The sequence below is a fragment of the Hylobates moloch genome, unplaced genomic scaffold (genome assembly GCF_009828535.3).
Source record: "Hylobates moloch isolate HMO894 unplaced genomic scaffold, HMol_V3 SCAFFOLD_8, whole genome shotgun sequence".
NCBI lineage: Eukaryota > Metazoa > Chordata > Mammalia > Primates > Hylobatidae > Hylobates > Hylobates moloch.
In genome coordinates this window covers 124,505,194-124,529,170 of record NW_026652283.1, presented here as the reverse complement: position 1 = coordinate 124,529,170, position 23,977 = coordinate 124,505,194, and the positions used below count along the sequence as shown (strand labels likewise).

Here is a 23,977-nt window from a genome sequence, read left to right as displayed (position 1 = left end):
ATATGAAGCTTCTTTCCGTTCTGCCATCCAATAACCCCATGACATCCAGGAGGGATTCTCTAGGTAATTTTGTGTGGCTCCATTTGCAAGCAAACTCTAAACAATTCATCATTTTCTTTGGAAGAGATTGTTCTTATCATCTTCTTTGAAAACACTTTTTACAGAAATATTATGTAGACACAATATTCTTTTTTACTAATGGTCATCCATACGAATATGTAGTTTTGCAAATTCCTGAATCATATAAATGAATCATATGGTTTATGTTTTTTTTTTCCTTCCACAAAATATTGTGAGAGTTATCCATGTCGTTACATGTAGAGGTAGTTTGTCTCTTTCCATGTTTATTAGTTCTACGGTTAATGAACATTTAGGTGATTCGCAGCGGTTGACAATGGCGCTTGCATCTCCTGCGGACATTCTCTGTGCCTGTGGTCCTGGACACATGCCTGAAATGTTTCTTATATTCAGCTTGACAGTAAAACAGTTTGATAAAACGGTCACATCAATTCAGATTTCCACCAATAGTGCAAAAAAATCGCCATTATTGTGTTCTTTATGTTTTAAAATTTGAATTTCAAGCTGTTTGTTTTAGTTGCTTTGCGCTAGGGAGGCATTGAGTATGAGAAAGGTTAGGAACCACAAAGGGTTTCTTAGGAATTCCAAATAATCTGCAATCATATCAATCCAAGTAACACTGATGGAATTTTTGTGTTCTCACAAATGACCATAAAGGATAAAGGTGACTACAATAATGTTAAAAAGATAAAATATATGCTAAGCATAAAAATGTATGTTCTTTTTAAAATGTTCTTCTTCTCCATTTTATATGTGTATATATATTTATATCTTATATATATGACATATATATGATTCAGGTTGTTTGACAAAATATTTGGAAAGATAAGAAAATAACACAATAATGTTTACATTACGTAAGTTTTCACTATTATTACTGTTGTCTTATTAGTCCCCAAATATCAATCGACTATGCTTTTTTTTTTGTTTTGCAATTTTTGTTGGCACAAATAATATCAGGTTTTCCTCCTTTAATGTATTTAGTTGAGATAAAGTACAATACAATTTGGGCTTCCTGGTTTTCAATCTCGGCATAGACAAGAGGGAAGATTCAGCTGAACAAATGTTTTCCCTGCATGACAGAAGGTTTCCCATTTGCCCTCTGAAGGAACAAACTTGAGGATCTTACTTGCAAAAAATCAGGACAGCCCCGTGTAGAGGGGTGGCCACTGGGTGGCTGGCAGGGACTCTGGGAAGGGCCCATCTGATCCTAAGCTGTTGCTCTGTCTCCAGCTGTCCTTAGGTTTGTTCTAGAATCAGCAACAGCAACCATGCTGGAGCTTCCATTCCTTGGTGACAGTTCTGCCCTCCAGATCCAGAAAAATAATCATAGTGCCTTTCTGTATATTGCGCACTGTGCGCCCTCTAAGCTTCCTCACATCCTCCTTCCGATGGGCCTTGTCATCTTCCTCTCTTTGGTCCTTCTTCGTGGCGTCTAGTACTGAACCTAACCTTCCACAGGCAGTCTGCCTCAATGTGGTTTTAAGCATGAAGTCCCCTGTTCAATGAGGCCCATGTGCTAATGAAAAAAAAGTAACTTCATTGTACCCTGTTGTCTTGGAGCTGAACTTTAAAGTCAGCCTTGAAATGTTTCCCAATACATTACTGATAAGCCAGACTTACCTCTCCTGATAATTTCATACCTTTTAACTCTTTTAGAATTAAATGCCACATTTTTGACTCCTCTCTCCTTATATATATAATTGAAGTATGTGTGTGTGTGTGTGTATATATATGAACAGGCATATACATCTATATATAAATATATTTATTTATTTATATATTAGTTATCTAAATATAATACAGTAAATTTGATTATATATAACTATAGTTTATATATGTATGTTTATACTTAACTACATAATTAAGGATATATTATACTACATATAAATTATGTAATTATAATTTATACTTCTATAATATATAAAAGAATCAAGTGTGTATAAGGTACATATAAATTCTATAATTTAGTTGTATTGTTTAATTATGTAACTTATATACTCTATATAATACTTTCATTAATTTTGTATTTTTTTAACTTTTAAAACCAATGTCTGATACATCTAAGTGATTGCTATTTTCTGCCAACCAATGACTTTCTTATATCTACCATCTCGGAGCAGCTTCAAATTTGATATTCCATTTTTAACCTTTCTTTCAATTACAGATACAAATGCCAAGTTCACTGATGAGGTTTGAGAAACAAATACTTAGGAATTTTTCTTTAGTTCACTGTTGTTCAATTATTGAGAGCTCTAGGAAAAGATCAATTAACATTTTAGAGACAAATCTGTTAATCAACCTAACTGACTATATGATCAGTTCATTGGCATTGTAAATATTGACTTATGGTTGTGTTAAGTCAGGTACGGGATGGACATATCCATAGATGTGGATCAGTGTAGAGAAAGCGCAGATAGAATTTCCCTACCAGACCACATGGAGTCTTCCTCATTCACATCCACCCAGTCTGGGTGTGAGCCCAGCTCCCGTCACCAATACGTCCGTCCCACCTTTACTACATTCTAACATCTGCCAGAGTATATGGCAGTCACAAGATAACGGCAGATACAGGCAGGTATGGAAAAGGAGGATTGGCCTCACCTGGCTCCGGGTGAAGGGAAAGCACAGTAGTTTCACTCTAATAAACTTTCAGTGCAGCTTCTTTGCAACCAAAGAAGATCAAGCTAAGAACCTTCTGGCAACATCAGAAGGCAAGCTGCAATGGACAATGTTCCTGATGAAGTCTAAAATATATTTTGGGGCTGGGTGCGGTGGATCACGTCTGTAATCCCAGGACTTTGAGAGGCTGAGGCAGGCAGATCATCTGAGATCAGGAGTTCAAGACCAGCCTGGCCAACATGGCGAAACCCCATCTCTACTAAAAATACAAAATTAGCCAGACGTGGTGGTGTGCACCCGTATTCCCAGCTACTCGGGAGGCTGAGACATGAGACTCACTTGAGCCCAGGAGGTGGGGGTTGCAGTGAGGCAAGATTGTGCCACTGCACTCCAGCCTGGGCGACAGAGCAAGACTCTGTCCTCCGCCACCCCCCGCCCCCCAAAACAACATATTTTGTTGAAACGAATTTGCCCCTGGATTCTGAGGCAGGCGAGTTCTGCGTACATCCTGTGCCGCAGGGAATGGGTGGCAAATAAAAACTGCTGGTTCTGATGTGTGCTTCTCAGCCCCCTCTGCATTTCATTCCCCGCAACTGACCCTTGTTTCTCTACTGGTCATCCTAAAGGAAACAGTGAAAGCATTATGGATTTTAAAATGTGTAAGATAAGAGGTATTTAGACCACTTTGTTGAAAAATTACTAAAATCTCCAACAGGAGCTATAATGAGTTGCTTTTGCATTCTGACATTATGGGAGTTACTTACAAACTGCAAACTGTCCCTCTGACCTACTAGTTCCTGGAGCATGGAGGATGCTGTAATTTCTCTGGAACTGCAGGGCTTGCTGTCCTCTCTGGCATGGGGCAGGTGTTCAGGGAATGCTGCCTTAATGGGGCCAACATTCTCATCGTCACAACGTGGGGAAAGGTTAGGCAGTGTGATTGGGCATTATTTTCAAGCACAGTCATATTATTTTAATTTGGAAATTGAAGTGGAATGGTTTTCAGTAGACTGCTTAAGAAACTGAATAGTTTTTTGCTGTATTAATAAGGATTACTCATTATTAGAAACATACAGGAAATGATAAAATATGATCTAGGTATAAACCTTAGAAAGCAGAGAGAAAAAGAATATTCCATTACCAAACTCTGTCCTAATGACTGTAGACGCCTCATTTTGCTCAGCTGCAGGAACTCCAGAACCTTTCTTTTAAGATTCATTGTGTGTAAATTACTGAATCAGGCATTTATGTGGTGTGAGGACCTTTTAGAATTAAAAGTGATACACAATACTTTTTGTGCATTTTCATGCAACCTATATGCTATAGCACTCTTAGCATGAAGATAAATACAATAGCCAAACTGCTGTGGATATTTACAGATTAGGTGCATAATAATCAAAATCAATGATAATAAACAGCTATTGATTAAAACTTAGCAATTGTTCCACTGTTTCAAGAAACTACACAAGTCCTTTATACTGTGATAGTGATATAGCTTTACTAATAAGTTGCCTGCTGTTGACTATATGATTTCCAAAGATAATTGTGAATAACGGAATTAGAAGCCATTTTTAAGCTATTTATCTATCTAACTCCTAAAATTTCATGGCTAGAAAGGATGAAAATATATTACGCTCTGGTTTTTTTTCTTCCAAGACGGAGCATCCTTACCTTGGAACTGAGCATTAAATCCTTTGCGTCGATGGTTGCTGTCGGAGGTGAAATGGAGTCGCAGCCAATTCTTGCTACTGATAACTGGAGAGGGGAGGTTCATGCCCGTTAGCCTAGAGAAGAGAAAGAGGAAAAAAATCTCCCTTGTAAACCAACAGAGCAAATGTCCTGTATGAAACCCACTTTAAAATCCGATTACTTAAATCCTTCATCTTGAGATGCTTAAAACAGAGCCCATGGATTAATTGACTTTGAACCTTAAAATGATCGAGATAATTTTATCTCTGCCCAAACATAAATGCTAAATCCCTTGATGGAACGAATATTTTCAAAAATATTTGATACTTTCATTCTCCATTATCAATGGTGAAAGCAGGAGAAGGTATTCTTTCGATCTCTTGGTTGTTTTCATCAGGAACTTAATCACAATGAATCAGAAAAAAGGAAAAGAAATAGGCAAATGATAAAATTCTGCCTTTCAAATTTGAAGACTTAGTAATTCTTTCTTTATTTATTTGTTTGTTTGTTTATTTTGAGACGGAGCCTCACTGTGTCACCAGGCTGGAGGGCAGTGGTGTGATCTTGGCTCACTGCAACCTCCACCTCCTGGGTTCAAGCGATTCTCCTGCCTCAGCCTCCGCAGTGGCTGGTATTACAGGCATGCACCACCATGCCTGGCTAATTTTTGCATTTTTAGTAGAGACGGGGTTTTGCTGTGTTGGCCAGGCTGTGGTCGAACTCGTGACCTCAGGTGATCTGCCTGCCTCGGCCTTCCAAAGTGCTAGGATTACAAGCGTGAGCCACGGCGCCTGGCCACAAGACTTAGGAATTCTATTTAACCTGAAGTAGATGCCAACAAATTGTTTCTCATGCTTCGTAACATGCTGTATTCCTAGCATCCAATTTGCAGGACTCACAACCGGGACCTTTCCTACCAAAGTAAAGAAGAGGACCATTTATGACATTGATGAGAAGAACCGAAAAAGAGATTTGAAACGGAATAAAATTATGTTTTAGGAAAGCAGTGCATTAATCTTTTAAAAATAAGATGCAATCCATTTCTGGTTAAGCTGCTTAAAATATCCAGTTCACTTTACAATGTGCAGTTTAGTTGTCAGAAACAACCACGTGTTTTATTTCTTCCTATTGAAAACCTTGCGTGCTTACTAAGGAATAAAAGCATTCCAAGATATTAAAGCTCCTGCCCGTTAGAGACGCAAGGGACACATTTAGTTTTCCAGTGCCATAAGCATCACTGGATTAGGATGCTTCTGATACAGGATTGTGTGCTGGCTCGACTTCGTACTAGGTGAGGCACCACAGGTGGATCATGTTTATGAACGTCTATTTCCCATTGTATAAACTGGACGTGAAAATCCCTATATCAAAGGTTGAAAGGGATGATAGAGACACACATAAACGTACCTCAAGCACATCCTCCATGTGCTCTACAAGTAGTTGTGCACTGAATAATTATTTTGCATCTTGGTAACAAAATCTATTTTCAAAATGATGCTTATCATTGTAGATAATCTGTAAGGGTTTAAGCAAATAGCTTTTACCAGGAACTTGAAGAACTGTGGTGCTGTGTGTGGGCCTGCCTGTGAGCGATGCAGCTGCTTGGTAAAGCTGAGGATCTCATTTCTGTACAGAGGATTTGCTACGAAACGGGTCACCTGTGTGGAGGGCAGTTCCCTACTTATTCTATTACCCGGAGGAAGCAGCACCAGATGAAATACACAGTCAAGCTTTCTGATGTCAGGGTGTTCTATTCCAACTCTCAGGTTTAAAAATGTACAGGATCCACTTTAAGTTAAAAGCCAAACCTTGACTGTAACCAATTGCAACAGTGTTTATACCACTGTTTGAAATAATCTTCTGTAAGAGAAGTACACTGCTCAGATTTGCCTATTTGCTTGGATTTATGTAGTACTGGCTGGTGACAGCTGGACACAGCTGACTCCAAGGCATATTTAATCACCTTTTTTTTAATTTTTCTGGCGAAATTATGTTACAAATTCTAAAGGCCACATACTTATTTGCCTAATACGGAGAATGGCTAAAAAGCTAGATTCAAAAACCCAACAGTCTGTCCAGCTCACCTGTACTTACTGAACTTACAGGTACTTTAAAAAATCATTGTGGCCGGGCGCGGTGGCTCACACCTGTAATCCCAGCACTTTGGGAGGCTGAGGCGGATGGATCACGAGGTCAGGAGATCGAGACCACGGTGAAACCCCGTCTCTACTAAAAATACAAAAAATTAGCTGGTGCATGGCGGCAGGCGCCTGTAGTCCCAGCTACTCGGGAGGCTGAGGCAGGAGAATGGCGTGAACCTGGGAGGCGAAGCTTGTAGTGAGCTGAGATCACGCCACTGCACTCCAGCCTGGGCAACACAGCGAGACCCCATCTCAAAAAAAAAAAAATCATTGGTTTCTTTGTATATTAAAAATCACATTATTTTTATACACACAAATATCACGTACAAAAAATGTTAAATGCAGACATAGAAAATTTAAAAACCACAAACACATAGATACACACTGAAATTAAGCACAGAAGCCACCCTTTCCCCATAAGATACTATGCTAATGTAAAATACACACATAGCTAATAGTATCCAAAGCCCTCAAAATGCTGCACTGATATTTATTCAACCCCCTGTAAGTTTCCATTTCATATAGTGATATAAGAGTATGAATACAAAAGATTAGTGAATGTAGGAAGATGCATGTACTTGCTGAACTTTTCACAGCTGCAATCAATGCTGGTTTTGCTGTTGCTTTGAACATACATATTTTCTCACTCACGTTATTTATTAATGGCTCTGACTGTAAAAACCAGGGGGATTTTTTTTTTTTCTTGAGTCAGCGTCTTGCTTTTTCACCCAAGCTGGAGTGCAGTAGCGCAATCACAGCTCACAGCAGTCTCCAACTCCTGGGCTCAAGCCATCCTCTTTCCTCGGCCTCTGGAGTAGTTGGGGCTGTATGTGCATACCATACCTAGATAGCTTTGTAATCTTTCAATTTTTTGTAGAGACTGGGGGATCTCACTATGTTGTCCAGGCTGGTCTTGAACTCATGGCCTCAAGAAATCCTCTCACCTTTGCCTCTCAAAGTGCTGGGATTACAGGTGTGAACCACTGTGCCAGCCTGGAATTGCATTTTATTAGCATGCCTACATTAATAATGATCCCCTCTCTACCACTACCTACACCCACATCCCCTCTTTACCCTCATCTGTATTTCCAAATACCTACTCAGAACAATGATAGTTTTGTGTCAGTCAACAAGATGTTTCTGTAAAGGGCCAGGGAGTATGTACGTATTTCAGGCTTTACGGGTCACAAGGTCTTTGTTGGAAACTGTTCAACTTTGCGGGTGTACTTGGCAAGTAGCCACAGAATGGCAGTGGTTGTGTTCCAATAACACTTTATTTACAGACACTGAGATTTTAATTTTATATAATTTTTTGTGTCACAAAATAGTTACTTTTTGATTTTATTTTTCAATCACTTAAAAATGTAAAAGCCATTCTTAGCTGATGGGCCAGATTCGGCCTGCAGATACTAGTTTGCTGACCCCTGCCCTAGTGTACATGAGGCGATTTGTAAAAATAAGACGGGCACAGTGGCTCAAGCCTGTAATCCCAGCACTTTGAGAGGCCAAGGTGGGCGGATCACCTGAGGTCAGGAGTTCGAGACGAGCCTGGCCAACATGGTGAAACCCTGTCTCTACTTACCTGCGCATGGTGGCAGGTGCCTGTAATCCTAGATACTCGGGAGGCTGAGGCAAGATAATTGCTTGAACCTAGGAGGCAGAGGTTGCAGTGAGCTACGATCACACTCCAGCCTGGGTGACAAGAGCGAGACTTCATCTCAAAAAACAAACAAACAAACAAGCAAACAAAAAAGCCAACAACAAAAACACTGAGCTGGAAGATAATTAGATGATGTGTAGCACCTAGTGTAATTAAGGTTTCAAAAAAAATGCATAAGACCTGCACAAATTCCTTTTATTTTTGACAGTCTTGCTCTGTCACCCAGGCTGGAGTGCAGTAGCACAATCTCAGCTCACTGCAACCTCCGCCTCCCAGGTTCAACTGATTCTCCTGCCTCAGCCTCCTGAGTAGCTGGGATTACAGGCACCCGCCACCACGCCTGGCTAATTTTTGTACATTTAGTAGAGATGGGGTTTCACCATATTGGCCAGGCTGGTCTCAAACTCCTGACCTCAGGTGATCCACCCCCCTCATCTTCCCAGAGTGCTGGGGTTACAGGCGTGAGCCATCACACTCAGCCCTGCACAGATTCCTTTTACAGAGAAGCAAGGGTGAGGCCTTTTGACCAATTATACAATCCATTTTCCATGATGAAGCCTTTCAAATGAATTGTACCCCAAAGTCAATTTTTGTACATGAATTTCCTCATTTGACCTTCTGCGTTAAACAAATGTTCATAGCCTTTTGTTGTTTGTTTGGGAAAGGGGGTTGTTCTTGATGTGGCCTTGACAGTGACACACATGTTCACTTCCTGTGTTTGTTGTTTGTTTGGGAAAGGGGTTGCTCTACATGAGACCTGCCCTTAGAACTCTGTGTTATTCTATCGCTGTCTACAGGGCCAGGAGCTAATCTTATAGCTCTCATTTGACACAAAGTTGGTGCTATAAACTCAACTGTTTCTTCATTACAAACTACATAATTTAAAGGGAGTTGATTACTCTACAAATTAGTAGACGACATTGTAAACTCTCTAACAACTTGGTGTTTCAGTTAAGATTGAGAGGAAAAGAATTCAACTGAAGGGCTTTGTGGGAGGCAGAATCATATCCCCTACAGACAGATACCCAAGCCCTGAGGTCCTGCTCCATGGAGACTGTCAATGTGTCACCTGACATGGCTCATGGGGACTTTGCAGAATGATGCGCTTACTGAACTTGGGATGGGGAGATTATACTGTATTACTGAGTGGGCCCAATGTAATGAAAAAGATCCTTAAAGTGGAAGACAGAGGCAGCAGGAAAAGCTTCCAGGTAGAGGAGCCTGTGGACGAAGGTCAGAGTGATGCATTGAGGGCTTCACCCTCTTGGCTGACAGGAAAGTTGCCGATGCCTTTATAACTGGAAACACAAAGAAATGCCTTTTCCCATAGAGTCTGCAGAGAGGAACACAGCCCAGCTGACACCTTCATTGTAGATGTGAGATTTCTAATCTATTTATTGAACATAATAAACGCATGTTGGTTTAAGTCATTGTGTTTGTGTTAATTTGTTATGGTGGCAATAGAAAGCAAACCTCTTGTTGAGATGTATACATGAAATATGTATACCTTATATATGTCAACCATAACTCCATAAAGTGGCTTAAAAAGACCAAAACAGAAATAGGGCCTTTTAATCAGTATATCCTATTTTTCATTCTACAATGATCCTCAAGAAAAGGACAGAAAAGGAAATATGGTAGAAGGTGACACGATTCTTATCTATTCATAACCTTAGTGAATCCATACAGTTTAAACCCTTTCTAAAATGACCAGCGATTGCAGATCTACCACTGTTGGAATGAGGTTTCCGGGAACTCTTCTACAGCTGTTAGCCACACTTCTTTCAAGTCTGCTGGATTTGGTTTTCTAATAAACAAATAGTTTGGAAAATGAAAGAGATTATGGGACAAATGGTGGAAAATTGGCATGAACAGAGACAAGATTCAAAGTAGAAACCTCTGAAAGACAACAGGGTGTCAGGTGCAGTGGCTCACACCTGTAATTTCAGCAATTTGGGAGGCCAAGGTCAGCGGATCACCTGAGGTCAGGAGTTTGAGACCAGCCTGGGCAACATGGTGAAACACCACCTCTAGTAAAAATACCAAAAAAAAGAAAAAAAAGAAAACTTAGCCAGGCACAGTGGCAGACTCCTGTAATCCCAGCTACTCGGGAAGATGAGGCTTGAGATTTGTTTGAACCTGAGAGGCAGAGGTTGCAGTGAGCCGGAGATCGCGCCATCGCACTCTAGCCTGGGTGACTGAGAGACTGTCTCAAAAAAAAAAAAAAAAAAAAAAAAAAAAGTGAGGAATGGGGAAATAATGGTAGGGATCAACCAATATCTTCCTGCATGAATTCAGAATGCACTGACTGTTTTCTCTCCTGATGTCCAGAAACACAGGACACACGCCTGGTGAGATCAAGTGGACCTCGCCAGGTCAGGGATATTGGGGCTTAAAAAACAAGGGAGTTGAGCAGTGACAAAAAGAGTAACACAGAGTAATAGGCTGAGAAAGGGTCTTGTTAAGAGAATTTTGACAGGCTCTATTTCTGGAGCATCTCAATCTAGGTCAGGAAATCCACAAAGCCATTCAGTGGGAATGTTGGACAGCTCCTTTACAGATGGCAAAAGGCATTGGTTGTTCTCACTTTTTTCCCCTAAGAATACCAAATCAACCAATTTAAAGCATTGCCAAATTCATTTCTTTCAGAGGATTCAACTGGGTTTTGCTTCTGCTAAGAGTTAAAATAAATGGAGCACTCATGGGATCCTTACAGTTATGACGACCTCCTTTGAGCTTAAACAGAACAGGACAGTCTGTTTCATTTTCTCCAAATAATTGTACCATACATTTTAGGATTCTATTTATAACATACTCCTACTCACTTTTTCATGTAAGCTCCCTCAGCCTCACTTTTCTCAGATGGGATATAAGGGCTGAACACATTGTTCTAACATTTTACAGCACTCTGTACGTATGACTCATGCATACAAAATTGCTTATGTGACTTGAAAAACGTAGAGTCAATTTATGGGGATAATTTTCTAAAATGCATTTGGAAATGCTAATGGTTTTGGATATTGCTTTGTTTGACTACTTCTCTTACATTAAGCCAGATTTCTTATGCTTTAGAAAATCATCAGAGAAATGTCTGGGGGTTCCTCTGTAGTTAAATCTCTTTAACTATGATGACTCAGAAGCCAGAAAGCACTACTGCTATTGGGAGAGGCTTTCAATGATCTCCGCTCGCTGGGGGGGACTAAGAAATTTAATAAACCTATTACTTGGAGGAGACCAGTTGTGGTGTCAATTTGGGGAGAAAGCCATATAAAAGACGTGCTATTTTTTTTTTTTGCATTTTGTGGACACGCAATCCAAATGATTTGTACTGTGGTGTTTCATTATCTCTGTTTTGTCAAAATTAAATAGAACAATCTGATCAAACAGAGAGTTCCTGACACATTATGTTTTGAATGGGCTGCTATTCACATTATAAGTAAAATCACTTCTCTCATGAACATGCTTTGAGTTTATACAACTGTTCCAAGTCTTATTTTGGAGATTAGGAAAAGTAACAACGAACTAAAAAGTAGCTCTTATCTTGCAAGAACATGTAAAACAGATAAAAGAAGGTCTATGTGTGCGTGTATACACACATACGAATACACACAATAATACCCAGACACAAATATGTATGTATACATGCACATACAGATATTTACATAGTTACCAATATTTCTAGAAGTTTAATTCAAGAGTTTTATGCACATGTATATACTATCTGGGGAAAAACAACCAAAAACTATGAAACAAAATAAAATAACACCCATACGCTATATTTAAAACTGTATCACACAAGAGTTTTCATTCAACAGTTCTTTAATCAAAACTATTTTTTTTTTTTTTATTTTTGAGATGGAGTTTCACCCTTTCACCCAGGCTGGAGTGAAATGACATGATCTCGGCTCACTGCATGCTCTCCCCAACAGGTCCAAGCCATTCTCCTGCCTCAGACTGCTGAGTATCTGGGATTATAGGCACAAACCACCACACCTGGCTAATTTTTGTATTTTTAGTAGAGACGAGGTTTCGCCATGTTGGCCAGGCTGGTCTCGAACTTCTGATCTCAGGTGATCTATCTGCCTAGGCCTCCTAAAGCGATAGGATTACAGGCTTGAGCAACCATGCCCAGCCAAAATTACCACTTTCTACGAGTCATTTCTTCCACCTGGTGTGGCATTCATGATTGTCTCTGGCAAAGGGCTTCTCTCTCCCTGACAATGATTTTTCTCCCTCTGGCTCTCTTTTTTCCTGGGAGCACTCTCTGAGGCACCATCATGCTCCACACCAGTGGCCATAAGCGTCCCTCTTGGTAATATCATCCACTCCTGCGACTCTAGCCACGGCCTTTAGCTTTTTCTTTGTGCCCTCCTATAGTCCATTTTTTAATGAAAAACTAATTTCTAGTCTCCTGTGCCCTCCCATTCGCTCCAGCTTGGCTTATTCTGCTTTCCAGCCTCCTCAGGTGCATGCCGCCCCCATCACTGCTTTCTACACCCAGAGACAGATGACTTCATGCCGGGCACCATGCAAAGCCCCACGTGCCCTCCTGACTCAGATCATCCCATGCGCTGTCCCTTACCTGGAGATCAGCAGAAACATCTGCCCTGCATCCCACCTACTCTGCACCTGCCTGGTCATTCTGGCTCTCCTTTAAATTTCAGATCATGTGTTGCATTCTCAGGGAAGCCCGCCCTGATGTCTAAGATCAGGCAGCTCCTCCTTTGCTATGCCCTCTCCTGACACCCCAGACTTACCCTTCGCAGACATTTTCAAAATAGTAATGACTTAGTATAAGGCACATGGCTGTGCTTTGGTCAGATAGGCTGAGGTAGGATGTTTATATCCTGTGTGACTCAGCAAGTTTGCAGCACAGGCTTATAACTCCACTTGTTATCACAGCCATGTAGCCATAACATGGGAAGGCCATGACTTGGCTCTAAGCCACTCTTGTCCGTGGAAGGTATAATTGCCCTGCTGACACTGTACAGGCACGCTGGTACCCAGAGAAAGAGAGAGAGCCAAAGCTGTCCATCTGCAAAGACGGTCGGAGCGGGGAGCCAGGACACACCTCGGCTTGGTTTATTCCCAGAGAGACAAAGAGTTAAGCTGCTGACCCTGAAGGCAAGGGAGAGCCAGCCATGCAGCCGTGTGTAAGGGGGCTGCCAGAATAAGCAGCCAAGACAGGGTGGAGAGTGTGAGGAAGTTGTTGATGAGAGCTGCTACTGAATAAAATCATCTTTCACCTGCCTATGCCCAACTGAGTGTTCTTTCTGCTCATCCCCCAACTCTCTTCAGATCTCACCATGACATTTGGTGTACTCTTGAACTGGACACTTGGTGATTTGTAGTTATTTGCTTAATGTTAGTCATTATTGCGAGACTTGAAGCCTGTCCTGTTCTCACGGTCTCTCTGGCACGTAACACAGTGCTAGGCATGTGGTAGGCACTCATTGCACATTGGCTGAATAAGCCAAAGAGGTGTCTTCACCCACTCCCAGAGCCCTAGGCCAGTCCCACGTCATGAAGTAGAAATGACAACATGAAACCCCCAATGTTATGATGCCGGCTAGGGTGCTGATACTTCGGATATTTTGTCCCCTCCAAATCTCATGTTGACATCTGATTGCCAGTATTGGAGGTGGGGCCCTGCGGGAGGTGTCTGGGTCATGGGGGCGGTACTCTCATGAATGAATGGCTGGTGCCTTCCCCATGGTAATGAGTAAGTTCTCACTCTTAGTTTACTCCAGAGCTGGTTGTGAAAAACAGCCTGGCATCTCCCCCTGTCCTCTCTTTTGCTCCCCTTCTCACCCTGTGATATATTTGTGCCCCCTCTACCTTCTGCTGTGAATAAAAATTTCTTGAGGCCCTCACCAGAAGCCGAGCATGTGGTGGCACCATTTGGTACAGCCTGTGGAAATCTGAGCCAAATAAACCTCTTTTTTAAAAATAAATTACCCACTCTCAAGTATTCCTATATAGCAACGCAAAACAGATCGACACAAGTGCCTTTGTGGCTAAACAGTGTCATAGCTGGATAAACCCTGTACCTTTGTACAGAAACTAGATAAGTGAGGAGATAAATGGTGGTAGGACAATGACCAGGACTCCATACTCCCAGAGGACCCAGGTCCCTGCATGCACACATAATTCTGAGGATACTGTTCACATGGAATGATTTCCTCCAACGCCTTAGACCTCAGCACCCTGGACTGGAGATGCCTTCTCTCCTTATCTTAATAACCTCTATGGGAATCAAAAGACCCCATAACTCACTTGCCCTACAAATGTCCTCAATTCCCACTCCCCACATCTGTCTCTGTTTGTCATGAAGCTCCTCAGCAGGTATTTAGCACACAGCCACCCCTTGTTTCAGAAAGTCTGGAGGCCACAGGCTCTCAGATGTGTATTTCTGGTTGCACTCAAAAACATATGACTAGAGGGGAGCAAAGCAGGGCTCAGGGAGTGGACAGCACGCTCTCACTCCATGGACCCCTCCTCCATTGAGATTTGCACCGTGCACATTCGGTCACTAAGTCACATGTATTCCACCTGCAAAGTACGCTTCTCTCTTCTCTTCCAGCTACACACTGCCTGTGTTCCAGTCCAAACCCTGGTGTCTGTCCTTATGCTGTAGGGGAAGTCTTCTGCATGTACTTGTGCTCCCTGCCCCTCTCTGCTCTAAACCACACTGCATAACTCTGACATGAACTACCGCAAACATAATCAAATATATATAAATAACCTATGCGTGTGAGACACCTTGCTGGGCCCTGAAGACGTGTGTGAGTGAGCAGAGACACCCACAATCTTTGAGAGCAGAGTAGCCCTGGGCGACGGATGTCACACATGAGGCATCACCAAGTGGGGAGTGCAGGTTGCTGTGAGTGTCTGCAAGACCCTCTGCAAGGATTTAAACTTCTCTTAGATGACAGTCCTCTTAGAGATGTGATATCCACATTGTGACTTGCCATGTGTCTGGCTAGACAGGGGCTGGGGAGTTCGTTATTTAGAGCAGTAATCACCTGAAAATTCATGGTGAAGCTAAATCACAGCACTGCCCTTTTCTCTTTTTTTTTTTTATATTTTTTTTATTTTGAGACAGAGTCTCACTCTGTTTCCCAGGCTGCAGTGCAGTGGCACAATCTTGGCTCACCGCACCCTCTGTTGCCTGGGTTCAAGGGATTCTCATGTCTCAGCCTCCCAAGTAGTTGGGATTAAGGTACATGCCACCACGCCCAGCTCATTTTTGTATTTTTAGTAGAGACAGGGTTTCGCCATGTTGGCCAGGCTGGTCTCGAACTCCTGACCTCAGGTGATCTTCCCACTTCGGCCTCCCAAAGCGCTGGGATTACAGGCAAGACCCACCACTCCCGGCTGCACTGCCTTGTTTTCTAAAAAAGTTTTTCATAGCTTTCAAACACCCTTAAAAAGAGATCAACTGTCTTAGTACTAAAGACCCTTTAAAATATGACTCCATATTTTTCTAGCCTCATTTCTTATCACACTCTTTCGTGAACATTGTATTCCGCCCATGTGGTCACGATCACTCCCTCGATTGTATGCTGTGCTCCTGCTTTTGCCTTGTTCCTGCGCAGTCGCTCTATGCTAGCCCCGTGGGCTCACTTTTGCCTGTGTAAATCCTTCCCAAATTTCCAAGGTTTTTCCAAAGACATCCCTTCCAAAGACCTTTCCCTCTTTGTCTTTCATAGACTTAGCCACTCCCAACTGTACAGCATTCGTTCCATAGTCTTCCCTGGAAGTTACCATGTGTCTTATATTATTGGTGGTTGTGTACAGGTCTACCTCACCTCCGCACTCTGAGGGCATTGGTGCTAACTCAGACATCTTCCTCTTCTTTGTAGTATTCTGTATGCACTAGAGCCTTAACAAGTCAATTCTAAATGGTTTCTTTACTTTTAATTTTGCTCCTAATGTAAGTTATTAAGAGAAGTGAACCCTAAGACGATAAAGCGTTAAGAACAGTAAGAGAACGCTGCTCTCGTCCTCTCACATCCAGTGGCTTCCTATCAGCACTGCGGACTTGCAGGTGGGGGTGCCCAGTGGCTGAGATCTGGCATCTTCCTTTTGTTTGTCCCAGCATAGCTCCAGAGTCCTAAGGGTGGAGACAGGTCTCAGGAATCCAGTGGGGACACACCTTCACCATTGAGGAAGGAGAAAGAGGAGGATGACAGCACTTGTGAGAGATAGGGTATGACAGTCCATCTCAAACACGACAGACTTGAGAGAAGGCCGTAAAAATGGCCGGGATGCCAGCAAATCAGGCATCAGGAATTAACCCAGAGGTCAGGCAGAGAGGATCATTTGGGAGAGGATGTGACAAAGCCCATCTTCTTAAGCTTAAGGCCTACATGCCAGGGAATTGCTCCGAACTCAAGCCTGGGAAATGGCTCAGACAGACAAGTAATTCGATAAGACAGTCGAGAGACAGTGGCCCTGATGGCATTTCTCTGTGGGTGTGTACTTTGGGCATCCTGGCCATGGAAGGGACAGGGGAATGAGGTCAGCACAGGAAGACGCTTCAGCCAGGGGTGCGCTTTCTTCTGCTGGACGACAGAGCTGTCACGTCCCACCTGGAAATCTCCTCACGGGCCTCTCCACGTTGGAGGACCCTCCACGGGTGACGCAGGTCACACTGGCATTAAAAATCTTGGTTGCAACAAGCTAATCTGAATCCAACTCAGTGACCTGGAAAAGGAAACCTCCAAATGCCTGTTTCTAATCCTTGGCTGTATCCAGGGTCCTGGCACCTAGGATACTACTATCTGTGAAGACAGGCCTCTGAGGTTTGCCAACAGGAAGAAACAAACAGGCAGACACCCTTTGCCTCCTATAATACTTGGACATTTGAAATAGGGAGCAGTCGGCACTGGACATGGGTATCTATATCATATTTTGATTATCAAAAAAGGCAGTGTCTCCAAACACAGAGATCTCTATAATAAATTCCACACACGGTCAATACTCAAAGACTGATAATAAAGAAAATAATTTAAAAAAAACATGGTAACAATTTTGGGTTCACTGACCATTTTCTCTTGATATTATTTTTAGCATACATATTCTTTAGGAATATCATTAAAAAACACATTTTTCTCCTTAATCTTGGGGTAAGAACAAGTCTTATCCTAGCTCATTCCAAGGGCCTGAAATGAGTCTACCATTTTCTTTTTTCTAGCAAATTTCTTTTATCACTTGATAGACTGATGCAGACCTTATTCCGTCAGCTGGTAAGATATCCAACGAGTCCCATGGCAACAGATGCAGCCTGGCTAATGCAGTCATATGGGGCCCTAGGCAAAAAGACCAGCAGCCCTCAACATCTGAGATCATATGAGCTCTCATAACTCTGGAGCTCTTCAGCCACTTTTCAGCATCACTGCCTGCCTCCTGCAGACCCACTTAAACCTCACGCAAGTACAGCAGCCATGGGGTTCTGCTGAGGCTGCTGTGTCTCCAGCTGGTCTGTCTGTGCTGTGCTTCTTAGGTCATGCTGCCATCGTAGAAAGCAAGCTCATTCCGTGCACAGGCGCTGGACTGAGGCCAAGGAGCAGCTCAGGCTCTTTTATGGAAACCAGCCGCCTTTCTCCCCGACCTGCACACTCTGCAATGGTATGGTCATTACAAACATGGACAGCGGAGTCATACTGACCTGAGTCCAAACACAACCACGGCCCTTCCCATCTGGGTGACCTCAGGCCTTTACTCAACCCTCCTAAACCTCAAAATTGTTCACTGTGTGAATAATGATACATGCTGGTGCAGACTGCACGCTGCTGCTGCTCTCCCAAGCATCCTTTTCTACTTCCCCCAGCCTAACTAAGGCTTAGATTTTGCTCTGATCCTCACTTTATCCCATAAAATCCAAAGCTGATTCCTGACCTTATCCCAATACGTGTGTGTGGATCTGTCTCTCAACTATGTCTTCTATCCACGTGCATACATATTCATGCAATACGTACTGTATATGATATATGGTATACAAGTAATACCTATATATTATGTATATTATACAGTGTATGTCTACATACACTTTGGGTTAAGAGAAGTGAACCCTAGGATGATAAAACATTAATAACACTCAGAGAACACTGCTCTCATCTTCTCACGTACACTGGCTTCCACCAGCACCGCAGCCTTGCGGGTGGAAATGCCCAGCGGGTCAGATAAATAATGTCTGTTTATTTATATATCAGGTTAAAAAGTTAAAAAGTTTCCCAACTTGTTAGCTTTTTTCCATTTTACATTAATGATGTGAACATTACACGTCATTGGATGCTACACTTTTAAATATTTCAAATGTCTTCACAGTTCCAAACTCCAAGAATGCACCAGGTATACAAAACAGAATCAATCTTTGACCCCGAGTATAGACAGCTACAGTCCATCTGATTTAGAGTCATATATTTAAAGACAAGCCAAAATGTGTGTCTTCAAAGACAGCAGAGAGAGCCTGGGCAGTGACGTAGGAGAACTGAAGCCCAGCAATTAAGGGAATCTTTAGGAAGAGTGGTTACTGGCATAGACAACCACACAGTGGCCAATTGCGACAAGGCGGAGACGTGTTCCCCGGCCGAGCGAGTATCATGACTGAGCCAGGCAGTTGGTTCAGCTTCCCACTCAGTAAATAATCTGACCTAACTGTGGAAGCTCATCTTCAACATGATTGGGAAATTGCAAGCATCCAGCCTTTAAGGTGTAACATTCCTTTAGGTCAATCCATGTTTATAAATGTTTTAAATTGATTATTGTATCCAGAAAATGTATTTCCAACATATTTTTTCTGAAAATATCTAGTTTATGCCGTAAACAAGAATATAAAATAGCAAGAGACAATTTATAAGAAAGTCCAAATGGCTCAGAGCACTGCTAAACAGAAACAAGAGTACTTTAAGTTCAACAACAGAGTGTAATATTAAATAGAAGCAGGAATTGACCATATTTTATTTTCAGTTGCTCCAGAAGCTCAGAACTTTTAAGTGTTGTGTTATTGCTCCTTTCCGGCCACTCTAGCAAAGATACGTAATTTCTTTATTAACACGCAAACCAAACCAGTGCATCCCACACTACTGACACAATCTCAGAAATGGGAAGGCTTGTCCTAAGTTTTGCTGGTAACTCGCTAATCCGTTAATTCCTTGGTGGATCGTCTAAAAGAAAAATTGCACAGGCTTTAGGAAATGTCCATCCTAGAGCACCACTTCTTTGAAGGAGGGTCTACTTAGCATTCACTGCTTTTCAAGAATCTGCTGTGTTCCAATGGAAGATGGAAAGTGAATGGAACAGGAAAGGCCTGGCGGATTCCTGCACAGCAGGCCCACAGCACACCTGGGGAGGGTATTAGTTGCCTTTGGTCAGGCAGGTGCGTTTGGTTAGAAAGTCAGCCAGGAAAAGTCACAGTTGAGGGAACTAATTAAAGAGACGACTTTTCCCTATTAGTTACTATACAATTAAATTGATTAAAAGATGAAAACATATTTTCTCCTTGCCATGATTTTACAAGCTTTTAATGTTCACACACATGCTGGTGGGACCTACACCACTCAAAGGCAATTTGATCATCACCAAGATTCTTCCGTATATGTCAGTAACAAACTACAGTTAAATAGTGGTCTTTCGTTAAAATCATTTTGAGAAAAATTGTAAATATGTTAAAAGAAAGTTGTACCAAATTAGATAACAGTATCGATTAAATATTATGTTAAAAAGCATTCAATGACACGAAAGAATATTTCAGACAGATCCAATTCCAGTGTAAAGTGACAGGCTGGACTCATTGTTTTTCTTCCACAGTTGATGAGAAAATAGAGGATAAGAAAAAAATAAGAAAAAATATAATATCATTAAAATTAGTGACAACAATACATCTAATTTTCTATGTGCTTTCCTTTACAGATATGTATAGGCAGATATAAAAGTGATATATCTATTTATACATCACTGAAAATCCACTTTTTTCCATTAAGAGAATGTTATAGCTCTTTGTATAACTATCTATCTATCTATCTATCTATCTATCTATCTATCTATCTATCTATCTATGATTTGTGAATTCTGTGAACTATTCCATTGAATGAACATACCATTACTTATTTAACCAATGTCCTACTATGGCAATTTGGTATTATTTCTGATAGTTTCATAAATTTTATAGCACACCACCTTATGACGCTTATGTGTTGAATCAGCACTTTTATTTCACAAGATGGATTCCTAGAAGTAAAAAGTATGTGTCAAAAGGGATGTAGTTCTTCAGGACTTTTAAAAAATACGTATTGCAAAATTGCTCTTTACAAAAAATAGGCTTTGGGAAAAAGCCTCTGAAAGGCACTCTGTGAATTCATACAGTGACCTGCCTTTTGGTTCCCTTTTTAAGATCCGGCCAATTTTCTACCTTTGCTGTGATCCCTGAGCAGGAAAGGCTTGCGCCTCTATTTCTAGATTACTCCCTTCTTTCCATCAGAGCAATTGGCACAGCTGCCTCCAGCAGGAGACAAAAGGCTGCCTGAAGCCCTGGCCTATGCCACACTCACACAGGTCCCTCTCGCATGACTTTGAAACATTTTACACATTGCTTCTTTCCTTGGGGCAAGGAAATACTAGGAGCAGCTGGGCACAGTGGCTCATGCCTATAATCCCAACACTTTGGGAGGCCGGGGGGCGGTGGGGGGGATCACAAGGTCAGGGGTTCAAGACCAGCCTAGCCTATGTGGTGAAACCCCGTCTCTACTAAAAATATAAAAATTAGCCAGCGACGGTGGTGCATGCCTGTAATTCCAGCTACTCGAGAGGCTGAGGCAGAATATTCGCTTGAACCCTGGAGGCAGAGGTTACAGCGAGCCAACACCACGCCACGGCACCCCAGCCTGGGCAACTAAGCGAGACTCCATCTCAAAAAATAAATAAAAAATAAAAAAAGAACATAATAGGAACACTAAGAGGCCCCTCGCACATGCAGAACAGCCATAAATGAAGGGAAGAAGGGTCTGAAAGGAAAATTGTTTTTAGTGCTTTTTTCCCCGTCATGACTGACTGTTGCCCCAACACCGTGTGATCTAATTTCATGTCACTGTAGCCATGATGGTGGCTCTCTCTCCCTTCCATCGCCTACTCCAGTCCCCGCCAAATCCATACTTAATTGAAGTTTTTCTTTATACTCTCTCAACCATTACATACTTAGCAGCTGACCTAAGAAAAGACAAAGAAGGAAAAACAAATTGTGCTATAGCTCACATTTTTAGTCTCATAACATTTTGCAGCATTAAATTAATCATTTTCAGATAGCTTGGTGAATCTCCGATTTCAATAGGAGGTAAGCAGAAATTTCCCTGTGCATGTTAATTTGGACGGTTTCTCTCCTTCTGAGTGTGTGAGTGTGTGTGTGTGTGTGTGTGTGTGTGTGTTTCATCTGCGTGAGTGTGTGTGTGTGTGTGTGTGTGTGTTTCATCTGCATGTCTGTGGTGGACAATAGTCTTGGGGATATTGTATTCACAGGATCTTGGAAAATTGTATCCAAATTGTGAACAAAAAATAAAACATTTCAACACATTGGAATTATGACTCGGTGCACTTTGGGAAAAACGATGCCTGCTCTTTTTGGGGACAGCTACCTGGGGGTTTTGAAATCATGTTTGGCTCCCTGAGCCACTCTTGCCTTTGAATTTAGGTCCAAAGGCTGCACCTGCTGGTGCTTCTGGAAGCCTTGCTTACTCTCAGGGATAACAGACAAACAAGAATGTTTAGAAATTCAGGCGGCATTGCTTCACACTCCGCAAAAAGAGTTTACAAAGGAGAGTTTTCATTCAAAATGCTTTTTGCAGATGATACCAAGTTCTTTTCTCAGTTGCTGGAGGGGGCAAGCAGGGCCAGGCCAATTCTCAAGCTTTCGAACACACAACAGGTTGGAGCTTCTGCTCATGTGGGTGACTGGAGAGCATCACCATTGCAGAAACAGCCCTCAGAGACCTGGAAAGCCCCAGTGGCAGGGAGTCAGGCAGCACCAGGTTGGAGTGAGGTGACAGAAGGCAGTCCTGAATCACCGCAGACAGCACCGCACAGGAGGAACAGAACGGAGAGGCCCCTAAAGACCTCGAGGTAAAAGCAGACAAAACACAAGATTCAGTGGCGTTGACTGTGTGTGTTCAAATGACAGCATCATGCTCTTTCCATCCCAGGAAAGAACTCTGGGAACCCTTTACTATGAGGCAAAATGATACGTTCAATACATTCTCACTCCTAGTCCTCGCTTTGCCCACTTCTGAATCTGCCACAACCCTGATCTGACCCAGATATGAGCAGGATAAAAATAGCCCAGAGGCAACTCAACAAGCCGTGTAATGTCTACTGGCATTCAGCAATTACAGCATTTATCCCATTCTGCGCTGGTGAGAATCCATACCCTCGTTTGAAAAGGATCTAAAGAGGAGCTTCTAGTGTGAGCATGTGAGTCTGTCATTATGCTACCAATCCAGTCAGGTGATATTAGGGTGATTTTATGTGAGTGCCCTAAACTGTAAATGAACACCTCCTTTTCTCCTTGAATTCTCAGAAAGGACAACATATATATATATATATATATACACACACACACACACACACACACACACACACAATTTATATATATACATATATACATATATTTATATATATACATATATGTGTGTATATATACATGTATACATACATATACGTATATATATACACATATAAATACGTGTGTATATATACACATCAAACATATCTTCATTCAGCCAATACTGAACGAATGCCCGGTCTATAAAGAGCCATGACAGCCAACTGAAGTCTGTGTTTAAGGCATCTTACAGCACCTCCCAACCCCCTCCTCTGCACCACATCCTTAGTGCATTCAGGGTGACACTAAAAATATCACAGATAGAGGGCTGACAAAAGACAGATGTTTATGGCTCATAGTTCTGGGGGCTGGAGGTTCAGTATCAAGGTGCCAGTGGATCCCACTTCTGGGAAGGACTGGATTCCTGATTCAGAGGCAGTGCCTCCTCCCTGTACCTTCCCACGGCAGTAGGGAAGAGGGAGCTCTCTGGGGCCTCTTCTATAAGGACACTAATCACAGTCACGAGGGCTCTGTCCTTACAACCTCATCTCTTCGCCAAGACTCCACCTTTAATAGCATTAGGATTTCAACATGAACTCTAGGGGGACACCGACATTTAGACTATGGCACGTACTCAAATAATCCGTCACCAAAGTGCGCAACTAGCTTGTGTTTTAGATTCCCCATGCGTAATTTGGGGATATAATAGGTTTAGGGACAGCTGGTAGGAGTGGGTCTTCCAGCGTCACCCAGGCTGGAGTGCAGTGGTGCAGTCTCGGCCCACTGTAGCCTTGACTACAGTGAGGGCTCAAGTGGTTCGCCCACCTTAGCCTCCAGAGCAGCTGGGACTACAGTCATGTACCACTATGCCGGGCTAATTATGGTATTTTTTGTAGAGATTGGGTCTCACCATGTTTCCCAGGCTGGTCTTGAACTCCTGGGCTCAAGTGATCCTCCCACCTTGGCCTCCCAAAGTGCTGAGATTACAGGCATGAGCCACAATGCTCGGCCTATAATAGGTATTTAGTGAAGACAAAGTAAGTGCAGTCAGTGTACACTGTTTGGCAGTTTTATTCAATTTTGGCCTTATTCTCTATTTGCTGACTTATGGCAACAGCATCTTAATTGAGTTCCCACCTTCAAATTGATGATGAGGAGGGCAACAGTGATGGGTGGCAACACTAACCCAGAATA

The 23,977-nt window shown here is 42.2% G+C and overlaps 1 protein-coding gene across 1 annotated transcript in view; it reads right to left on the bottom strand.

Moving 5' to 3' along the window:
- Positions 1-23,977, bottom strand: part of CSMD1 (CUB and Sushi multiple domains 1) — a 2,040,038-nt gene that overhangs the window by 792,171 nt on the left and 1,223,890 nt on the right. The window contains exon 6 of the mRNA XM_032158987.2: positions 4,372-4,484. Coding sequence (XP_032014878.1) covers positions 4,372-4,484 — 113 coding nt within the window. The remainder of the gene's footprint in view (positions 1-4,371; positions 4,485-23,977) is intronic.